This window comes from Gymnoscopelus microlampas (genome assembly GCF_963454915.1).
Source record: "Gymnoscopelus microlampas genome assembly, chromosome: 9".
Lineage (NCBI taxonomy): Eukaryota > Metazoa > Chordata > Actinopteri > Myctophiformes > Myctophidae > Gymnoscopelus > Gymnoscopelus microlampas.
In genome coordinates, this window is record NC_139946.1 from 7,673,899 (window position 1) to 7,692,418 (window position 18,520).

The window sequence follows — 18,520 nt, forward strand, 5'->3', positions numbered from 1 at the left end:
CCTAACATATGTAGTGTACAGACATTATACGATACCGATGGGTAGCAGTAGCTGTTGTGTTGTGTCGTATTGGCTTCTCTCTCTTCACAACCCCCATTGCCAGAGAGCTATCTATCTATTTCAATCCAAAGGAGACGTCCCTCTGATGTTTTGTGATCAGTGGCCTGAAAACAGCCATGGTTGTGTGAGGTGTTGGCTTCCTACACTGAGGTGATCAGTAATCCATTGCTATAACCCACAGAACAGAATACAGCTCCTCACTCACAGAGGGGAGATCCGGCTAAGGATATAATCTGGATTGTAACGTGAGCAGTAGGGCTGTCACGATTATGACATTTTACTTGACGATTAATTGTCGCTCAAATAATTGCGATTAACAATTTAATTGTGTTTGTGTCGCTAAGGCCTAGTGAGCAGAAGTGTGCAACGCAAGCCATTGTGCAATTTAGGACACAGAAGCTACGGAGACTGATTGTGGTGGTCTCTATCTTATCCAACTTAACAAACCTGAAACCTGGGCAATTCTAGGCAATTTGTTCGAGGGATAGTCAGTGGTAGAATTGTGCACAGTAAAATGATAACATTATGGCTCTATTCTTCTTGACATTCACAGTGAAAGTCATAACAAACATTTGGAAGTGTATTATACTGATACTTGAGCAGCTGTCTCCAGATGAAAGGATCCTATTACTTTAGATAAGACTCCTACTGTAGAGTAAACACATACCCAGACTGTATATGTGCTTTAACACTTGCATGACGGTAGTAATGCCAACTACCACACAGAAGGACTTCAGACCAAATTGACTGTTTTTCCCTGCTATTCCATTGGCCACTCTCTCCCCTCTGGGCTCCACCAGAGCCTTCTACACTCTGAAACCTTCTCCCCCGCGCAGCGGGCAATACCATTGTCTTTTAAATATCGATTAACATTTCAATCCCACTCAAACCTCACATGTTGGCTAGTGCTACGTTTCATTTGGTGTACAGGCAGAAACATAATAATATAGGCTATAACTGGGAACGTGAATGGGAATGGGTAACTGGGAATTGTAACTGAGACAAAAAGGTATAAAACAGCACGATCGCTGTGGCGGTGAGCTTGAATTAGGCACACAAACAGGGTTTAGGAAATGGTTACGGTACATTTTCACTCGAGTGAAAAATGGAAAGCCTAAAAATGATTCACTGGTAGCGACAGAGTAAAGCATATTTACTTAAGTTACACAGATTAACTTTTCAAAGTTAAGTGTATGCCTGCTGTCTGAAGCCGGAGACAGACTCAGAAGCATCTCATTGAAGAGCAAGTTTGAAACAGAACAGCTGATCGCTGTAGTGACAGATACACAGTTCCTAAATTCAGAGCTTAAGTCTTTGACGCATCACCGCCACAAATAGACCTATTGCCAGGTCTAAAAGGCACTTCCGCATACGTCACAGACTATTACTTGGAGTCATGAACACTGAGGAGTTTACTGAATGCGTTGTGTCTGTGAGAGAGAGAGAGAGAGAGAGAGAGAGAGAGAGAGAGAGAGAGAGAGAGAGAGAGACGTGAGAGAAAGAGTCGGCCGGGCGCACAACATTCAAAGGTCTCCCTTACTCCGAATTCTCAACAGATCTCTGTGATTCTAATTTTCCTATAATCAGCAGAAGTCAGAGTGTCAATTCCTTGTGTCAATTGTGTTTATATAAGATGATAGTCTCTTCAAACACAAAGATTTGTGCTGCCCTATGCATGCCATTCGTCCGAACCACACACTATAACTTTCATTCATCTATTGCGCTGGGAATAATGAACCGATTAGAATAATTTCACATTCTCTATAACCAGTAACATGTTGGTGAAACTTATGTCTATCAGATATGGTTTTATTGAAAGGCAATCAAATGGTTAGAGCTCATGATTCAAGCATCGGGTAGCTAGTGTCCGACTTCGTTTTGAGCCAAATACGCACGCATGCAGGCTGGGTTATTTGCAGTAGCGCACATTGCTCAGACGAAATACAACATTTAGAGGTTTAGGTTTATGGGTTCGGGTTGGAGTTATTATAAATACAGTTGAAATTTCTATTTAGAGGGGAGCAATCGCTTTGCCAGGTTCCGAGCAGTGAAATGCAAATGATTCCATTAACTTGAACAATGAAGGTCTCCAGGTGGTCTGGAGGTGTGAAGACCTCTCTGCCTGGGGGAGAAGGCTGAGAGAGGTCAATTTTGCCAGAAAAAAACGTTTCATATTTAGAAAACGTTTCAGATGAAAAAGAAAACAGATGATTTGACTCGAATATTTAGGAAAAGTCATGGAAGGGGAACCTTCTGAGAGCTTCATGAGCAAATATAATCGACTTCGAAATCAGTCGGGTTGGCTGCTTAGATACCCGAGTGATAACAACTGTTTGACATTTTCTAATCATTCATTTACATCAGAGGACTAATAAAGCCTGTCTGTCAATTAACATTAGAGTATATACTGAACAAATGTTTATTTGGTCTGTGTGTTCTTAGCCCTGGAACATGAATCTGATTAATTATCCTGCCCCAATTACACATTGTATGATTTTGCCCTCTATGTGAGACTGAGTTTATTTTTTAAAAACACATGTTTCATGTTATTTATGTTTGATAGTCCTATGTTTTATTTCATATTATGGATCATTAAAACAGAAAATATTTGAGCATCCAAAAAATCTGTGGACATTCCATTTATTGATGTGTCGGTGTATGAAATTTCATGTTCTGTATTTGATCCATGGATAGGAGCAGTTCTGTAACAAATTCCTCACCTTCTCTTCTGTTGACCTTAGCGAAGCCCGGCCCATGGCTGTTAGACAACTGGGAAGAGCTTCTGAAGGATGATGGCGGTAGACCAGACACGAGTGGACTGTCACATACCTCTGTTAACCAGTCAAAAACGACAAAAGATGAGGGTTAATGGTTGAGAATCACAGATCATTTTGTCAAAACCCTTTTGCAAACATATTGTATAGTATAACATATTGGAGATCTGGCATGTTTAGCGCAGCTCGGCACAACGTGACGCGCTGTGACCTTGTTAATCTGCTATTTATGAATAGCCAACGCGAAAATCTAAAATGACAGATGCTTTCCCGGTTTCAATGGGTTAATAAAGCTCTGATTTGATCTATCCTGATTGAAATATCATTGCAGATTGTTAGTTTTTGTTAAAGTTACATATATATTGTGTTTTAATCTATTTTAAGCACAGACAGAAAAGTCTTGCCAAAAATATAAATGATGATATAATCCATAACATAATGTATCATGCAATAGCACAACAATGTTTAGACACCGACTTGGAGAAAATGTAAACACTATCTAAAAATAAAATAAAAACATAAAAAAATGGTATATGGCCCAAAGCTGTGAAAATACCATTACATGTATTGATGTTGGTATGCAGGTGGACGCATTGGTTGTGGATTTGAGTCTCAAGCAAAGTGCTGACTGCATTCAGACAATATCCACAAGTGGTATCAGGGTGGCTTACAGGAATAATCTGGCTGATTTATAATTTTTCAGGGCTACACAGTCCAGATTCCAATCAAAATGATGATCGAACAGGAGAGCATTGTCATCATCATTACATTATATTGTAGTGTGGGTGGCAGCAGCTGTGTGTGCAGAGACGGAAAGTCACCAGTTCAACTCGCTGGTCCGTCCGGTCAATGTGTCAAAGTGTCCCCGAGCAAGACACTTAACTAAATGACTGACACAGCTAACTGCTCTCCCCGGTGCGCTCAACATAACCATCCAAGCAGCAATCAGCTGGGTGAAGCTGAAGCTGAATTTCTTATACACTGCAGTTAAAAATGCTGAGAGGTATAAAACAGTAGCATATCAGAGGTAGTTGGACAGGAGTTGTGGAGTTTAATTGTACAGAAAGAGGCCTAATATTCCCTGGGTGAAAATTGGCCCTTTAGCCTGTTGGATGAATGGATGTGGTCCTGAGAGGAGGACAGAACAGGTTAATTAATGAGACAAGCTGGCTACTCAGAGACCGGAATCAGTGGTGTCAGAGGAGACCTTTTCATGCCTCATACACTTTGATGTTTATTGGTGTTATGACACATTCTGGATTGCAGTTGAACACACACGTGCGTGTGCACACGCACGCGCGCATATTGACTCATTCACTGTTTTAATTTACTTGTCTTCTTCACTCTCATGCACATGTACAGAAAATATGTATCAATGCAACACTTTGTTTAATTATATAGTGCAACGTTGCAAAGGTATTGCTTCAGGGACCTGCTTCAGGGACCTTACCATGTATAATAATGGTTTGCAGTGGAAAATGCAAAATAATTCTACATAAGTGGCACTGCAGATACCTTTCAAAAACATAAGTATTAACTTCAGATACAGTATATTCTATACTTTCCAGTTTCCACCAGTGCATTAAGCTGTAACCTATAACGCCTCTCACTAAACCTCTAATGGATGTTGTTATCCACCACTGAGACAAGAGGTAATTACTATAATTCACATTTAATTCAGCTCTTGCCCTGAGCACGTACCATGAACATGACTTTAGCTTAGATTACTTTGTCAACATTAGTGCACTTCATTTCAAGCAGCAAACAACTTCCCCTACTCGTTTCTATAAACCAAAGCCTGTTGACACATTTTAATAGCCTGTCAGCACAAGGTCAATCTTCTTTATTCTACACTTGATATGCTGTGTACTGTTACGACAGCAACAACATCCTCCAAAATGTTACACTGATGACTTTTCAGTGTCGTGTCAAGTGTCCTGTACATATATTTCAATACATCTCACAGACTAATACGTTATTTTGTTAATAATAATAATATAAATCCTGTACATTAACCCCCTTGCTTTAACAAATCTTGTCAAGTCTGGGATGTTTTGCCCCTTGACTGCTAATCATGGTATTTGACATTGCTGTCCATAATAGGTCTATTACAGAGAATACTGTAGCTTGTTGATTGTCCAGGATGCCATTGTTGGATTCCATTAATTACAGTAGACCTACAGAATTAAAATCAACTAGCAGAGATTTTCTTTCTTTGTCATTTATTAAAGGGCAGATTCATTTGAGAAGTCTAACTGAAAATAGTCCCTGTGAAAAGAATGATTCACAAACTAAATTCAAACATCCATGACTTCTTAACAGTGCAATCATGTTTTGCCAATTATGGAGGTAAATTCAGTAATATTTGAATGACAAAATGGACCATATTTAACCAAAATCTAACAATAAAGCCATTCATTACATTCGTTCAAAAAGTCACACATTTACAATGACATGTTGACCTTAAATCATGACGATTTTAAAGCTGTGTGATACCGAACCTAACGTTGCACATAGCAATGCTGTTGAGAGGTAGTGGCCAACCACTCTTTTCTAATTAGTCATCCCACCAGCCTTAAGGGGCTGATGGACGCAGCACACAGACTGTGGCTGATGAGGGAACACTCAGTGGGAGCAGCTGGAATTAGCTTCGAGAGGCGAAATGAGAGGGCCAGCTGACCAACGGCAACCGTGGTACACGCTGGGGAGATAATGTGTGGCGAGAGACCAGCCTCATGCTGGATATAAAGAGCACATCAGGCTGTTTTTTCCTCAATGGAGCTTTGACATTTAAGAATTGATGTCGCCTGACCATGTGAGCAGTGAAGCAGAAACGTGGATGGCTCAGAGCAAAATGGAGGTAAATGTTGTACACCTGTTACATATACGCAACCAGTGAACCTAAACGTTGACCTGATTGTGTAAAGCTACGCCCTGTGGTATATTAAGCTACCAGGACTTCCTCTAAGCCACTAACCAATACAAAATAAATCAAAAAAACAATTCTACATGCAATGGAACTGCTTTCTTTGTTGTCCTTATTTGCAACATCAAAGAGGAAGAAACAAGGAATTATTTACGGTAGAATATCACTGTTCATGATGGGCAGTACATTATAAACGTAGGTCCACTTTAGCAAATGACATCAACAATGTTCCACGTTGTGAGATTTCAGAGATTTGGTGTAGAGTGAAAAAAGGACAGTGAATATGGGTTTCCCCCATTTTAATTAGCTACGTTTCTAGGAGTGTAGCACTTTTATGCACACATGCACACATTTACAGTACATACATTCATTCAATTACTGTACATACAGTGTATTTGTGTGCTAGGACACACACACACATACATACACACACACACACACACACACACACAGCTCTTTATAGCTCATTATATTTGTTGCTTGGCTTTTTCTTTTCTATTTTGCTATACTAAACATCTTTTAAATTTAGCTCTAGATGAGTTCTCAGTCTGGTTTCCTGGTTCATACTTCAAAATATACTTAGATGTTATAAAGAGATACACCACTATTTCTTCAGGTAAATGTGATGTTTGTTTTGCAATAATTATTTACAGGTTGGTCAACTCATGCAACCTGATTGGTTGATAGGTGTTGCAGAACAACCATACCATGGCTATGAAGTCTGCCCTTACAGTTCTACAGTATATCACTCTGCGGCTTTGTCCCTGTGTAGATGCCATTGTACACGCCTCTTCTCACACCAGGTGACAGGTACTGTATGACGTGTGAGGCATGAGACAGGAGGCTCAAATTCTACAAATGTCTTCTAAATCCTATAACAGTTTACTGTATGTCAGTGGTTCTCAAACTTTTCCATGTCACAGACCCCCATGTGAATGTGCGTAGAAAAAACACATTTCAACCCTACCTGCCTGCTCACCTCTCATTGTAAATTAATTACTATGCATGTCTGTCACGTCCCATGTAAAGATCCCTTGCAGTCAGTCTGTCTGTACTTCACCTATACTGTCCAAAGTTTCTGATGACATTTTAGAAGAGAAACAGGCCACGCAGTTGCTCAATAATGATTAATTTCAATTTTAGAATGACTGTTTAAAAGCGTATTAACAATAATCAGGAAGCAGAGCTGAGCAAAGAAGTGACTGACAAACTTGAAGATATTTTTAAAGATAAATGTTGCCTTGTGTCGGGGACTACTAGCCTGGTAAACCACCCTGGTCGCGGAAATCACAAATGTAAAGTTATGTGACTTTACTAAAAATGGTTTTAATTGGGATATTTCCGACCTTGTATTTTGGCTGAGAGGCATTCTAATGAGTGTCAAAATCTCCAGATAACAGCAACCTTATTTAGCTTATTATAACGGTAACCTAGCAATGGCTGCCAGCTGTCAGAAACAATGCATCATTAAGCCGCATGAGTGAACAAAGATTAGTCAAACCCAGGGGCGCCTTAGTGATCTGGGGACCCGTTTCAAGAGCTAATATTAGGACCCCATATGACCCTTACATTTGTTCATTCTCAGAGTTAGAAGTGAATAAAACAACACAGATTTTACTGTGCACCAGTGCCAATATCTCATGGGTAGCAGTAGGTGACCTTTGATCTCTCTCAGAAGAATCAACAATCAAGAGGGGATTATTTGTCAATCACTCATACAGGTACAAGCAGTGAAATGTTGAAAAAAACAGCAATACAGTATACAGAGATAAATAATTATAGAGATAATACTAGATTGTAATGAAATAAAAAGAATAAAGAAAATATTAAGTTAAACTTAAGAGTTAAGCTCCACGGAATGCATATCTCCACCAGGCTGGGTTGCCTATGGGCTGTGCAAGTCAAGGGTTGCAGACATCAGTGCATGAGGAAAGAACATTTGGTGCAACTTTATGCATTTGTGGCCCCATATGGGCAGAAGTGAAAGTGCTTTTGGAGGTGCACTCGATAGAGGCCCCTCAACATGTAATTACAATTTGGGGTTGATTTTTTATGTTGCCTTCATGATAGCCTATAGTTTTTGAAGGAAATAGGCCCGCACACACACTGTTGAAGCCATTACCCTTCTTATAAACCCCAATGAACCCGTCTTGATTCTCTTGATTGATTCTTGATTAATTTATTCTTTGTAAGCATGTTTGTTTTGTTTTTTCTGAGTGAGCTCAAAGTCACCTACTTGTTCCAAGCACTAACTATAAAATTCTACCGACCAGCGACTTTAAAAAATAAGGGGAAAAAACTCTTGTTACTGTCAGGACTTTCATCATCCATCAAATGTGTTTAATCGCTGTTGTTACTGCAGACTTGGCACAAGAATACATGAGGGAGAGAGCGAGAGAGAGACATACAGACAGACAGACAGACAGACAGAGAGAGAGCCACAGTTGCAAAAAGAGAAATAGTCATATAGAACCACTCTACTCTCCTCCAGCTCATCCATCCATCTACAGCGTCCAATTTACCTTTTTACTGAAATAACACAGCTCCCACAGAGGCTACAATGGATCCAAGGACCCTGAATACTGATGAGCACCATCCATCACTTGAACAAACAACAGCAACCAGAAGCTATAAAAGTTCAGAGCAGTGTAAATGCCCCAGACATTCAGAGCTTAGTGGTTGCTCACTGTGAGTCTTTTTGAATTATTTAATCTTTCAGGCCAGTGCGGAGGACAATGAGGCCCAATGCTTGGTTTTGCACCAGAGGGACACTAACAGTCATCCTCAAGCAGAGAAGAGCATTCGCTTTAGGAAATTGTACAACCCAACCGTGACCATAGAACTTCCACAGCCCAGCTCTCTCAATTTATGGAACCCCGGAGATACCGTTATCAGTTGCTTCTACGATGGAGGCTAGACTAAAAAATACAATGGTAGCAAAAAATACTACACAGCAAATGGAATCGTCTGAGCAGTTTAGCAAGTAGGGATTAATTCACAATGGATTCAAGCTATAATTTGAAAATGTAATGAGTTTTATATTAATTTCTCATTAACATACAATGAACACTCAATATTTTTGAAATTAGGGTTCAGTGAAGTTAGATTCTAATGCTTAATTTATACTGAAAATAACAAATCTACAAGCTCACAACATGTTGCATCCACGAAGCATTGTGAGCTTGTAAATCGGTTATGGGTTTGAGACACCGTCGTACGGCGGAGAATAAATCTGGTTTAAGTAGAAAATATGATGAATATGTTAACCCATTAAAACCGGGAAAGCAGTGTAATTTTAGATTTTAGCGTTAGCTATTCAAAAATCACACCCTGTGTGAAGGAAGCGGTGCCTTTGGGGCGGGCCTTAACTCATTGGTGGTCTGAGTCCACTTACCAAATTTGTACTTGGTAGCATGCTGCAAACTGGAATGATGGCTGTTTAAAGCCCAGCCAATGGGCAGACAGAGGGGGCGGGGCTTAAGTAATGACAGTTAGTCCCTATTGCTGGCTTTAGTCCATGTACAAAATTTGTACTCCATAGCATGCTGCGAACTTGAGTTATGGCTGTTTGAAGGGCAGCCAATGGGAAGACAGAGGGGGCGGGGCTTCAGCAATTCATGCTGGTCCCCATTGGTGGTCTAAGTCCACATACCAAATGTGGACTTGGTGGCATGCTGCAAACTGGAGTTATAGCTGTTTAAAATCCCGTGCTCATCCCGTGCTCATACGGGCGCTGGGGGTCCCTGGACCCCTCTTTGATAACTTCATCAATTCATGCTCGTGCCTATTGGTGGTCTAAGTCCACATACCAAATGTGGACTTGGTAGCATGCTGCAAACTGGAATGATGGCTGTTTAAAGCCCAGCCAATGGGCAGACAGAGGGGGCGGGGCTTAAGTAATGACAGTTAGTCCCTATTGCTGGCTTTAGTCCATGTAAAAAATTTGTACTCCATAGCATGCTGCGAACTTGAGTTATGGCTGTTTGAAGGGCAGCCAATGGGAAGACAGAGGGGGCGGGGCTTCAGCAATTCATGCTGGTCCCTATTGGTGGTCTAAGTCCACATACCAAATGTGGACTTGGTGGCATGCTGCAAACTGGAGTTATAGCTGTTTAAAATCCCGTGCTCATCCCGTGCTCATACGGGCGCTGGGGGTCCCTGGACCCCTCTTTGATAACTTCATCAATTCATGCTCGTGCCTATTGGTGGTCTAAGTCCACATACCAAATGTGGACTTGGTGGCATGCTGCAAACTGGAGTTATAGCTGTTTAAAATCCCGTGCTCATCCCGTGCTTAAACGGACGGACGGCCATAACATACGCTGGGGGTCCCTGGACTCCTCTTTGATAACTTCAGCAATTCATGCTGGTCCCTATTGGTGGTCTAAGTCCACATAGCATATTTGAACTTGGTGGCATGCTGCAAATTTGAGTTATAGCTGTTTGAATTCCCGCGCTCATCCCGTGCTTAAACGGACGGACAAACATAACATACGCTGGGGGTCCCTGGAGCCCTCTTTGCTAACTTCAGCAATTATGCTCGTTCCTATTGGTGGTCTAAGTCCACATACCAAATGTGGACTTGGTGGCATGCTGCAAACTGGATTTATAGCTGTTTAAAATCCCGTGCTCATCCCGTGCTCATACGGGCGCTGGGGGTCCCTGGACCCCTCTTTGATAACTTCATCAATTCATGATCGTGCCTATTGGTGATCTAAGTCCACATACCAAATGTGGACTTGGTGGCATGCTGCAAACTGGAGTTATAGCGCCGTGCTCATCCCGTGCCGAAACGGACGACGGACAGAACATACGCTGGGGGTCCCTGGACCCCTCTTTGATAGCCAGTGGCACGTGTGGCCAATGAGAGGAGAGTTGGCGTAGGCAATCTCCAAGTCCGTGTGTGTGTGTGTGTGTGTGTGTGTGTGTGTGTGTGTGTGTGTGCGTGCGTGTGTTTGTATGTGTTTCTTCTTTGCCGTCAGGCTCATACGGACGGACATACGGACAAAGTCAAGTGTAGAGCGGTTGGCACCGCTAAAAATAGCAGATAACACAAGTTCACAGCGTGTGTCACTTCGTGCCGCACTGCGAGCTTGTACATCTGCTATTTTTGAACATTTTTGAAAAATCTTGAAAGAACTATTGGTTTAGAGGGCATTTGTAGAATCGGCCTCAGGTCTTAACCCATAAGACCTGGAACGCATCTGTGTCATTTTTTGATTTGAGCTAAAACATGCATTAATTTACACTTTGGCTATTCAAAAATAGCAGATATACAAGCTCATAGCATGGCACCGAGTGCCGCGCTATGAGCTTGTAGATCTGCTATTTTTCATAAATCGTGAAACATGTGTGCAAATCTTTGAATATATATTATTTTAAAGCAAACACCTTTAACTGAAATCTTTGCTTCTCGAGGGGGTTTCCCTGGAACAACATATTTTGAGATAGGGGTCGGCGGCCAAAAGCATATCATTTTGGGAGTCCTTGACATGAAAAAAGTTTGAGCACCACTGATATAGAAACATACGTTTTTCAGAATACTGTTGGGATTTAGAAGACATTTTTGTAGAATCGGCTTCAGGTCTTAATGGGTTAATGAGATAAAACTTCAACTCAAAAACAGTCAAAATAAGAATCTAATGAGGAACTAACTGAATCTCAGGGAGGAGAGACCAAAGGAGGAGTGTTGAGTCGGGCTGCGGTTTGACAACGTGCTTTAGAGCGGAAGGTGAAACAGCGTGTGCATAATTGGCTCTACCTTCTTAGGGCGCATATTATTTATAGACAGTCATAAATATTGCACAAAGCTTTAATATTAAAAGTATATAGGGAACTCTGCAAGTTGTCAATATTTATTTACATCCTTCTCATCAAGCTGGCTTCTAGGGCTGCAACTATCAATAATGTTCTTTGTGATTATTCTAGCGATTACTTTTTTGATTAATTGAATAATCAAGATGTTTTTTTTATATATATATCAATGAATCGATGAACATGCAAAATAGTTAAAATATCAGATCTACAAGCTCTCAAAGCTTTGCATTGTGATGCATTGTGAGCTGTACATTGCCTATGTTCACTATATTGATTGATTGATTTATTTTATGAAATTGTAATAAGCTTTTAACCTAAATATGGATAGATTTGTCCATAATTTTATTGAATTATCGAAAACAAATATATAATCAATCAAATTGATTAGTTTGATTAACTGACGCACCCATACTGGCTTCCCAAAGTCCTAACCTTCTTCCAAATGACATTCTTCTCTCTTTGAGGGCTGCAACAGCTTTTTCTAATAGGTGATTTGTTTTTATGAAATTAATTCAGACAGAAATAAACTATACATTTTTCATCTATATGTAGTGGTTTGCACAGAGATGGGATTGAACCCCAGTCACCCACTCAGCAAACCGCCCCACAACCGACCGTGGGAATAGAGCTAAGCTTGATTGGCAGAGTTGTCTTGTCTGGGGCACTACATATAGTTTCAGTGGCTGTGTGAAAGAAGTATTTTGGCTGTGAATACTTTCCGTTAAGTCTCTCCCTACTGTCTGTTCTTCCCTCCTCTGGGCTGACACCTCTGACAGGAGAGTGGAGATCGTCTGCCAGACAACCTGCAGCCTCTGTAGCTGCCTGGCCCGGCTGCTAACAATGAGAGAATTTTTTGTACGATCATTCCCAGCCTTTCATCTGCTGTGATCACAGCAGCTATGCCACGGTGGTGATTCCTCCAACAACTCCTGCTTTTCCAAACTGTCCTGGTTACTGTACTGTATAAAAAAATGTAATTTAGTATACAGCTACACTCCTACGCAATCCACTCTATGACATTTTTTTTTTTACCATCGTTGTCTATGGAATTCCATGACAGCCTTTGTTTTACACAGCAGCTCTGATAAAGACCAAACTGACTCAATCACTTGATCAAAGAAGAATTTACTCTAAAAAGGCAGCATCTGAATCTTTGATTGTGGAATTTCTTAAGAGTTATCACATCAACAGATGGAGAAAGAGAAGATGAAACGGGCAGCCAAACAACATCACTTTCACTTGGCTTGAGTGCCAAGCCATCCATCATGAAGGAACAACCCAACATCATTCACTGTGAAATATGACTTCTTTCAGCAGATTTCAAAAGAATTGCTGCAAGCGACATCGCTTTAAGTAATGACTTCAGGTATAAGACGTGTACAATATCTGATGAGCATATCATTAACGGATGATGGCTGCTACATCATCTGCAAAGCCATGATGGTGGCTTTGCAGCTGCCATCACTGTCAAGACATTTAATTGTATGCATATTGTACAATGTTTTCTATGCACCATCAAATAATGAAAACGTTTCTGAAAATCTTCTTGAGTCTATATGAGAATATGAGGTCCTTGGTAAGAATTGAATACCAAGGACCTCAATGGAAACAAGACCGTAAGGACTTTTTTGAACGGACCTTTTAGACAAAGTATTTTAAATGTAACTGTGCTGTTTTACATTTTTGCCTGATAAAATATTCAATCAATCAATATGAGAAGAATTGACATATTGTAGACTATGCATATGTCCTTCACATCGGCCAATATACCAAATTGTATGATAAAGTATGATTCATGCCCATTCTTCTTCACCCAAAATAATACATTTTTGTGGATTTTAGGTGAAGCGTTAGTGTGAATGGAGCTGAATGGGGATTGCAGGATTCCAGGTGGCATTACTTTGCACTCACTTAGTTGAAGAAATCAGGAGCTATACCAAGTGATTATCACCCCACATCTGTTTAGTTACTGAGCCATGATTTTTCATATGTACTTAACGGTAGTGTAAAGATAACATGCATTTGAAAGGATGAAGGTTGGCTGCAACCTTCATCCTTTCAAATGCATGTTATCTATTTACAGTATAAGTAAACTGCCACTTTCCTTGATTTCCATGATTGATTATTTTAGACAAAAGAGACAGTGAGTGCCTGAGTGGACAACAGAAGATGGGACATTGTCACAGGATTTAAAACAGTTGTCCTCCCTTGAATCTTTGAAGTCTACATTTGTAGGTATCACATTTATATATGCACATACTCTATCAGTCCCACCGCCATGCTCATGTAAATATAAATTATGGAATAAATTTGTAATAATTAGGTCATATTTGGATAGTTAATAGAACTGCAGTTAATGCTATAGGGAAATACCTGACATTGCTAACACTTCCATGCAAGACTGCATGAAACGAATATATAAACAAAACTTTGTCCTGCTATCATCATGCATGTAAGCCGCGTGAATGCTTTGGTGAATGCAAAGTCAATGATAAGGTTGTACTCAATAGAGCACAGACATCCCCCCATGGTGGCAGTTGGTCTGTTGTTGTGCTTCAGGCATCACGTCCCCCTTCGGCCAATATAACTTCATGATGCATGTGCCCAGTTAATCAGTTCTTCCTGGGCCCATGATTCAACTTGTTTAAAAGGACGGTGGTGTTATGTTAATCTGTTCAGAAGCAATGTGCATTTTTGTGACAGGCCACGCCTACTAACAAACCCCTTTTGACAAATCGCCACGAAAAGTTAATCAGTTCTTCCTTGGCTCAGGCAGTGGTGGAAAGTAACTAAGTAGGCCTACATTTACTCAAGTACTGTACTTAAGTACTTTTTTTAAAATGTATTTTTAGCGGCGCTAGCCGCTCTATACCTTTAGGTATAGAGCGGATCCTGCTCTATACCTGATTTTGTCCGTGTTCACCGTCAACGCTCTGATTGGTCAGACCCGTCAACGCTCTGATTGGTCAGACCCGTCAACGCTCTGATTGGTCAGACTCGTCAACGCTCTGATTGGTCAGACCCGTCAACGCTCTGATTGGTCAGACCCATCAACGCTCTGATTGGTCAGACCCGTCAACGCTCTGATTGGTCAGACCCGTCAACAAAGTGATTGGTCAAGCTTCACGTGACACATGGCTATATAAACACATTATAAACACATATCGATGACAAAATGTATCAAAGGCGGCGCTACCTTCACACAGGGTGTGATTTTTTCTTATTTAGTAGCCAATTATTTTTTATTTACCCAATTTAGTCGTTTCTGTGTTGTCACTGCTGTCGTATCCTACTGACTCACCTGCCAGTGAGGAGCCCCCACCAGGACGATGTAGAGCCTTCGTCCTACTCCTCCCGCCCAACACTCCCCGCTGACAGGTGCCGCCCCAGCCTGTAGGAGTATGTGCAATAACCAATATCACCCTCCCCGGCGTCCCCGCCCAGCTTCCCTCCCCCAAACACGGGCCAATTGTGTTTGTGTAGACGCTCGACAAAGCCGGATGCCCGGAACCCACAACCTCCATGGTGGTGGGCAGTGACTTTACCACTGCACCGCCCGAGCGCCGTAGTATTCCCAATTTTCAATACTTTTACCTCTACTCCACTTCATCTCAGAGGCAAATATTGTACGTTTTACGTAATAATACGTTGTGCGTATTATTACAAAACATACATTAACCACTTCAGCCCTATTTAAACTTTGGCTATTTGAAAATAGCTGATCTACAAGCTCTGCTATTTTCAAAAGATTTTAATACATTTTATACATATGATACCTTGTGAAACGGGACACTCTGCATAATGAGTACTTTTTTTGCTTGCTTTTTTTAAGTATATTTTGATGCCAATACTTTTGTATTTTTACTCAAGAAAATGTTTATTACCACACTTTTACTTGTATTTCTACATGGTGGTACAGTATTGATACTTTTACTCAAGTAAACCCCACTGCTCAGGAGCAACCTTTCACCAAGTTTTGTGCTAATATGTTCATAACTGCTCGAGATATCCTGCAGGTAGACAGACAGACAGACAGACAGACAGACGGAGGTGAAAACATGACTTGGGGAGGGTATTAAAACTAACTGCAAACACATAAATGCTGCAATAACACACATCTTTTTTCTTTTGAACACTGGAAATAATATCTGCCAGTGAAGTGAGAATTATTTGACTTGCTTTCAAAGCTCTTTCACTTTTTAAAGAGCCTGGTATTATGTAAATGCAATAATGCACTCCACCTGTTATAAGATAATAATGGAGGGATGAAAATTAGTTTAGCCCATTGACGGAGGCAAACTGAATATAAAATTAAATGACTCGCACAAAGATATTCTGGCATTGGATGGCGCGCGCGCGCGCACACGCGCACACACACACACACACACACACACACACACAAAACCCACTGAGGGATGAAATGGGAGAATGAGCTGAGAGTGTCACTGCAGGGCTAAGAAACAGAGGGAGACTCTCTCTCCAAAACTCCTTCTCTGCCCTACTTAGTTCCTCCTCATTCATCACTTTTATCCTTAACCTTCATGTCCCCTTCACCTCCTTCTGCTCCACCTTCTCCCTTCAACTCCCTTGTACATTATATAGCCTCTCTCTCTCTCTCTCTCTCTCTCTCTCTCTCTCTCTCTCTCTCTCTCTCTCTCTCTCTCTCCTCTCTCTCTCTCTCTCTCTCTCTCTCTCTCTCTCTCTCTCTCTCTCTCTCTCTCTCTCTCCTCTCTCTCTCTCTCTCTCTCTCTCTCTCTCTCTCTCTCTCTCTCCTAAACCCACAAAGCCCTTTAACTGGTCTTTAAATACCTCTCTATGATTCACCACAAGGTTTGGCTTTGATTCAACTGTGTCCTGCAGTGTTAAATGTCAGCTTCAGTCTGTAATGCCAACGGCCCTGCATCGCCACAGATCACTGGTCATGCTGTGATCGAGATCTGGCACGCATCACTGTAAGATTTTGATCCCTCAGTAAAGGGTATGTTCTGCATGCTGGAGACAGATGTACATCTTTTCTAAATATGGGCTAGAACCTGACTAGTTTGGATTGCAGATTGCAGAGCATTGGTTCTCAACATGGCGGGCCGGGGGCCCACTGGTGTTTCTTTTTTATTTTTATTTTATAAAAATAAACATGTTCTGAACATGCATGCAGCCCACCCATCCTACCACTTAACAAGTTTTAAGTGATCAATTAAGGGCTGCCTTAACCCATTCAATCCGGGAACACATCTCATGTCATTTTAGATTTCTTGGGCAATTCAAAAATAGCAGATATACAAGCTCGGAAACCGAGCACTATGAACTTGTAGCTCTGCTATTTTGGAAAAAAAAAATAACATTTTTGCCAATTTTTGAAAATATATTTTGTTCAATGGGCCCCCAGCAAAGATTTGAGTTACAAATGTTCGCTTAAAAACATTTATATATTCAAATATTTGCACACATTTTCACGATTCTTTTTCAAAAATAGCAGATCTACAAGCTCATAGCGCGGCACTCGGTGCCGCGCTATGAGCTTGTGCATCTGCTATTTTTTAACAGCCAAAGAAATCTAAAATGACAGAGATGCATTCCCGGATTGAATGGGTTAAAAATGACCAAACGATTACATCTCCCTGCCTCCCGGTGCCAATGGTGCACATAATGAGCGTCACGTCGTGTTGCATGGGTTTTTTCCTTCTGTAGGACAGTAGCGTTGTCAGTTCTCCATTGTCGTGTGATGTGCTTCAGTGGGGGACGGTGAATCACGTGATTTCCTACTGTAGTTGCCAATGCTACTTCCGCGTATACCGCTGCAGAATTTATTCAATTTTCTACAAACACAGACTGATCAAATAGAACTATCTAACCTCTGTGGCCTCGGTTGTTGGTTGGTCTGTATGCCGTTTCTCCTCACTGGCTGGAGCACTTGATCTGATTTTGCACACAGCCATCGCCCATTACCATCTGAACTTAACTGCGGAGCCCGTTTCTCAATTTCATCAAATCTCAGCTTTTTATTAGCCATTATGTGTCAAACAATGGGAGATGACGTTGCCAGGTTTCGCGCGAGAAACAAGCAGGAAGGTCTGTACTTTCGCCTGCGCCCTTCACCGGGGCTTGGGTGCTCATATCCCCCTACGGGTATGGTCTAGTATATCATAAATGACACAGAGCCACCTCCCTGACCACATTTTTATTTATCTTTAGAACACAGTTCTTATATGACGTGAGTTAAAAAGAAAAAACATCTATGGGATTTTGAATGAGAAAAACACTCCCATGACCCACGGAGTGTGGGCCTGACGTCAGGACTTCTATACTCTTGTGTATAACTGGAACAAAGTGGGTGCTGTCATACTGAAACTGGCTAGTTTAACGGACAGTGATGCTTTAGCAGGGGGAAAATGAATAGTCAGCTCCCACTGATTGACGGAACATCATGACCCTGATGGGACCGATTCTTGAACCGCCAACAATAAGTCATCGAAGACAGCGATGTTTTGATTAAATGGGCTCGTTTCTCTCGGGGAGCCAGATTTCTGCTGGGGACTGGCCTTGAGCAAATGGAGAATCTAACAGGTCAAAACCCCAGATGGATGGATTGCAGTTTTCCGACAATTTCTCTCTCTTGACTGGTTGTCCCTGAGCTAATAAATCTACATTCATGACTGGCAGCACAGAGCTTGTGCCACCGGCCTCCGCTGCCTGGCTTAATGCAACCTTGACTTCATAGATCCCATTCGCGGGCTCCGCCTCTCCTACTACTGTACACACACATTTTCATAAATGACCACTAAAGATGAAATGTGAGAGTGATTTATCCAGAGCTATTTCACCCTGCCTCCATCCCAGCTCTCATGGAGCCCACCCTCTCGGAACGCATAAATGAGAGTGGGCTATGCAGTGAAATGTCTCACTCATTCACACCAAATTGATTTTATTCAGTGGTTTATGCTCC

The 18,520-nt window shown here is 41.3% G+C and overlaps 1 protein-coding gene across 1 annotated transcript in view; it reads right to left on the minus strand.

The window, feature by feature from the left end:
* The window catches only part of LOC311051376 (contactin-associated protein-like 4), a gene marked incomplete at its 3' end in the record, with an annotated part of 143,526 nt that overhangs the window by 113,076 nt on the left and 11,930 nt on the right, over positions 1-18,520 (minus strand). The window contains exon 3 of the mRNA XM_084065940.1: positions 2,781-2,891. Within this exon, the coding sequence (XP_083922066.1) occupies positions 2,781-2,891 (111 nt within the window). The remainder of the gene's footprint in view (positions 1-2,780; positions 2,892-18,520) is intronic.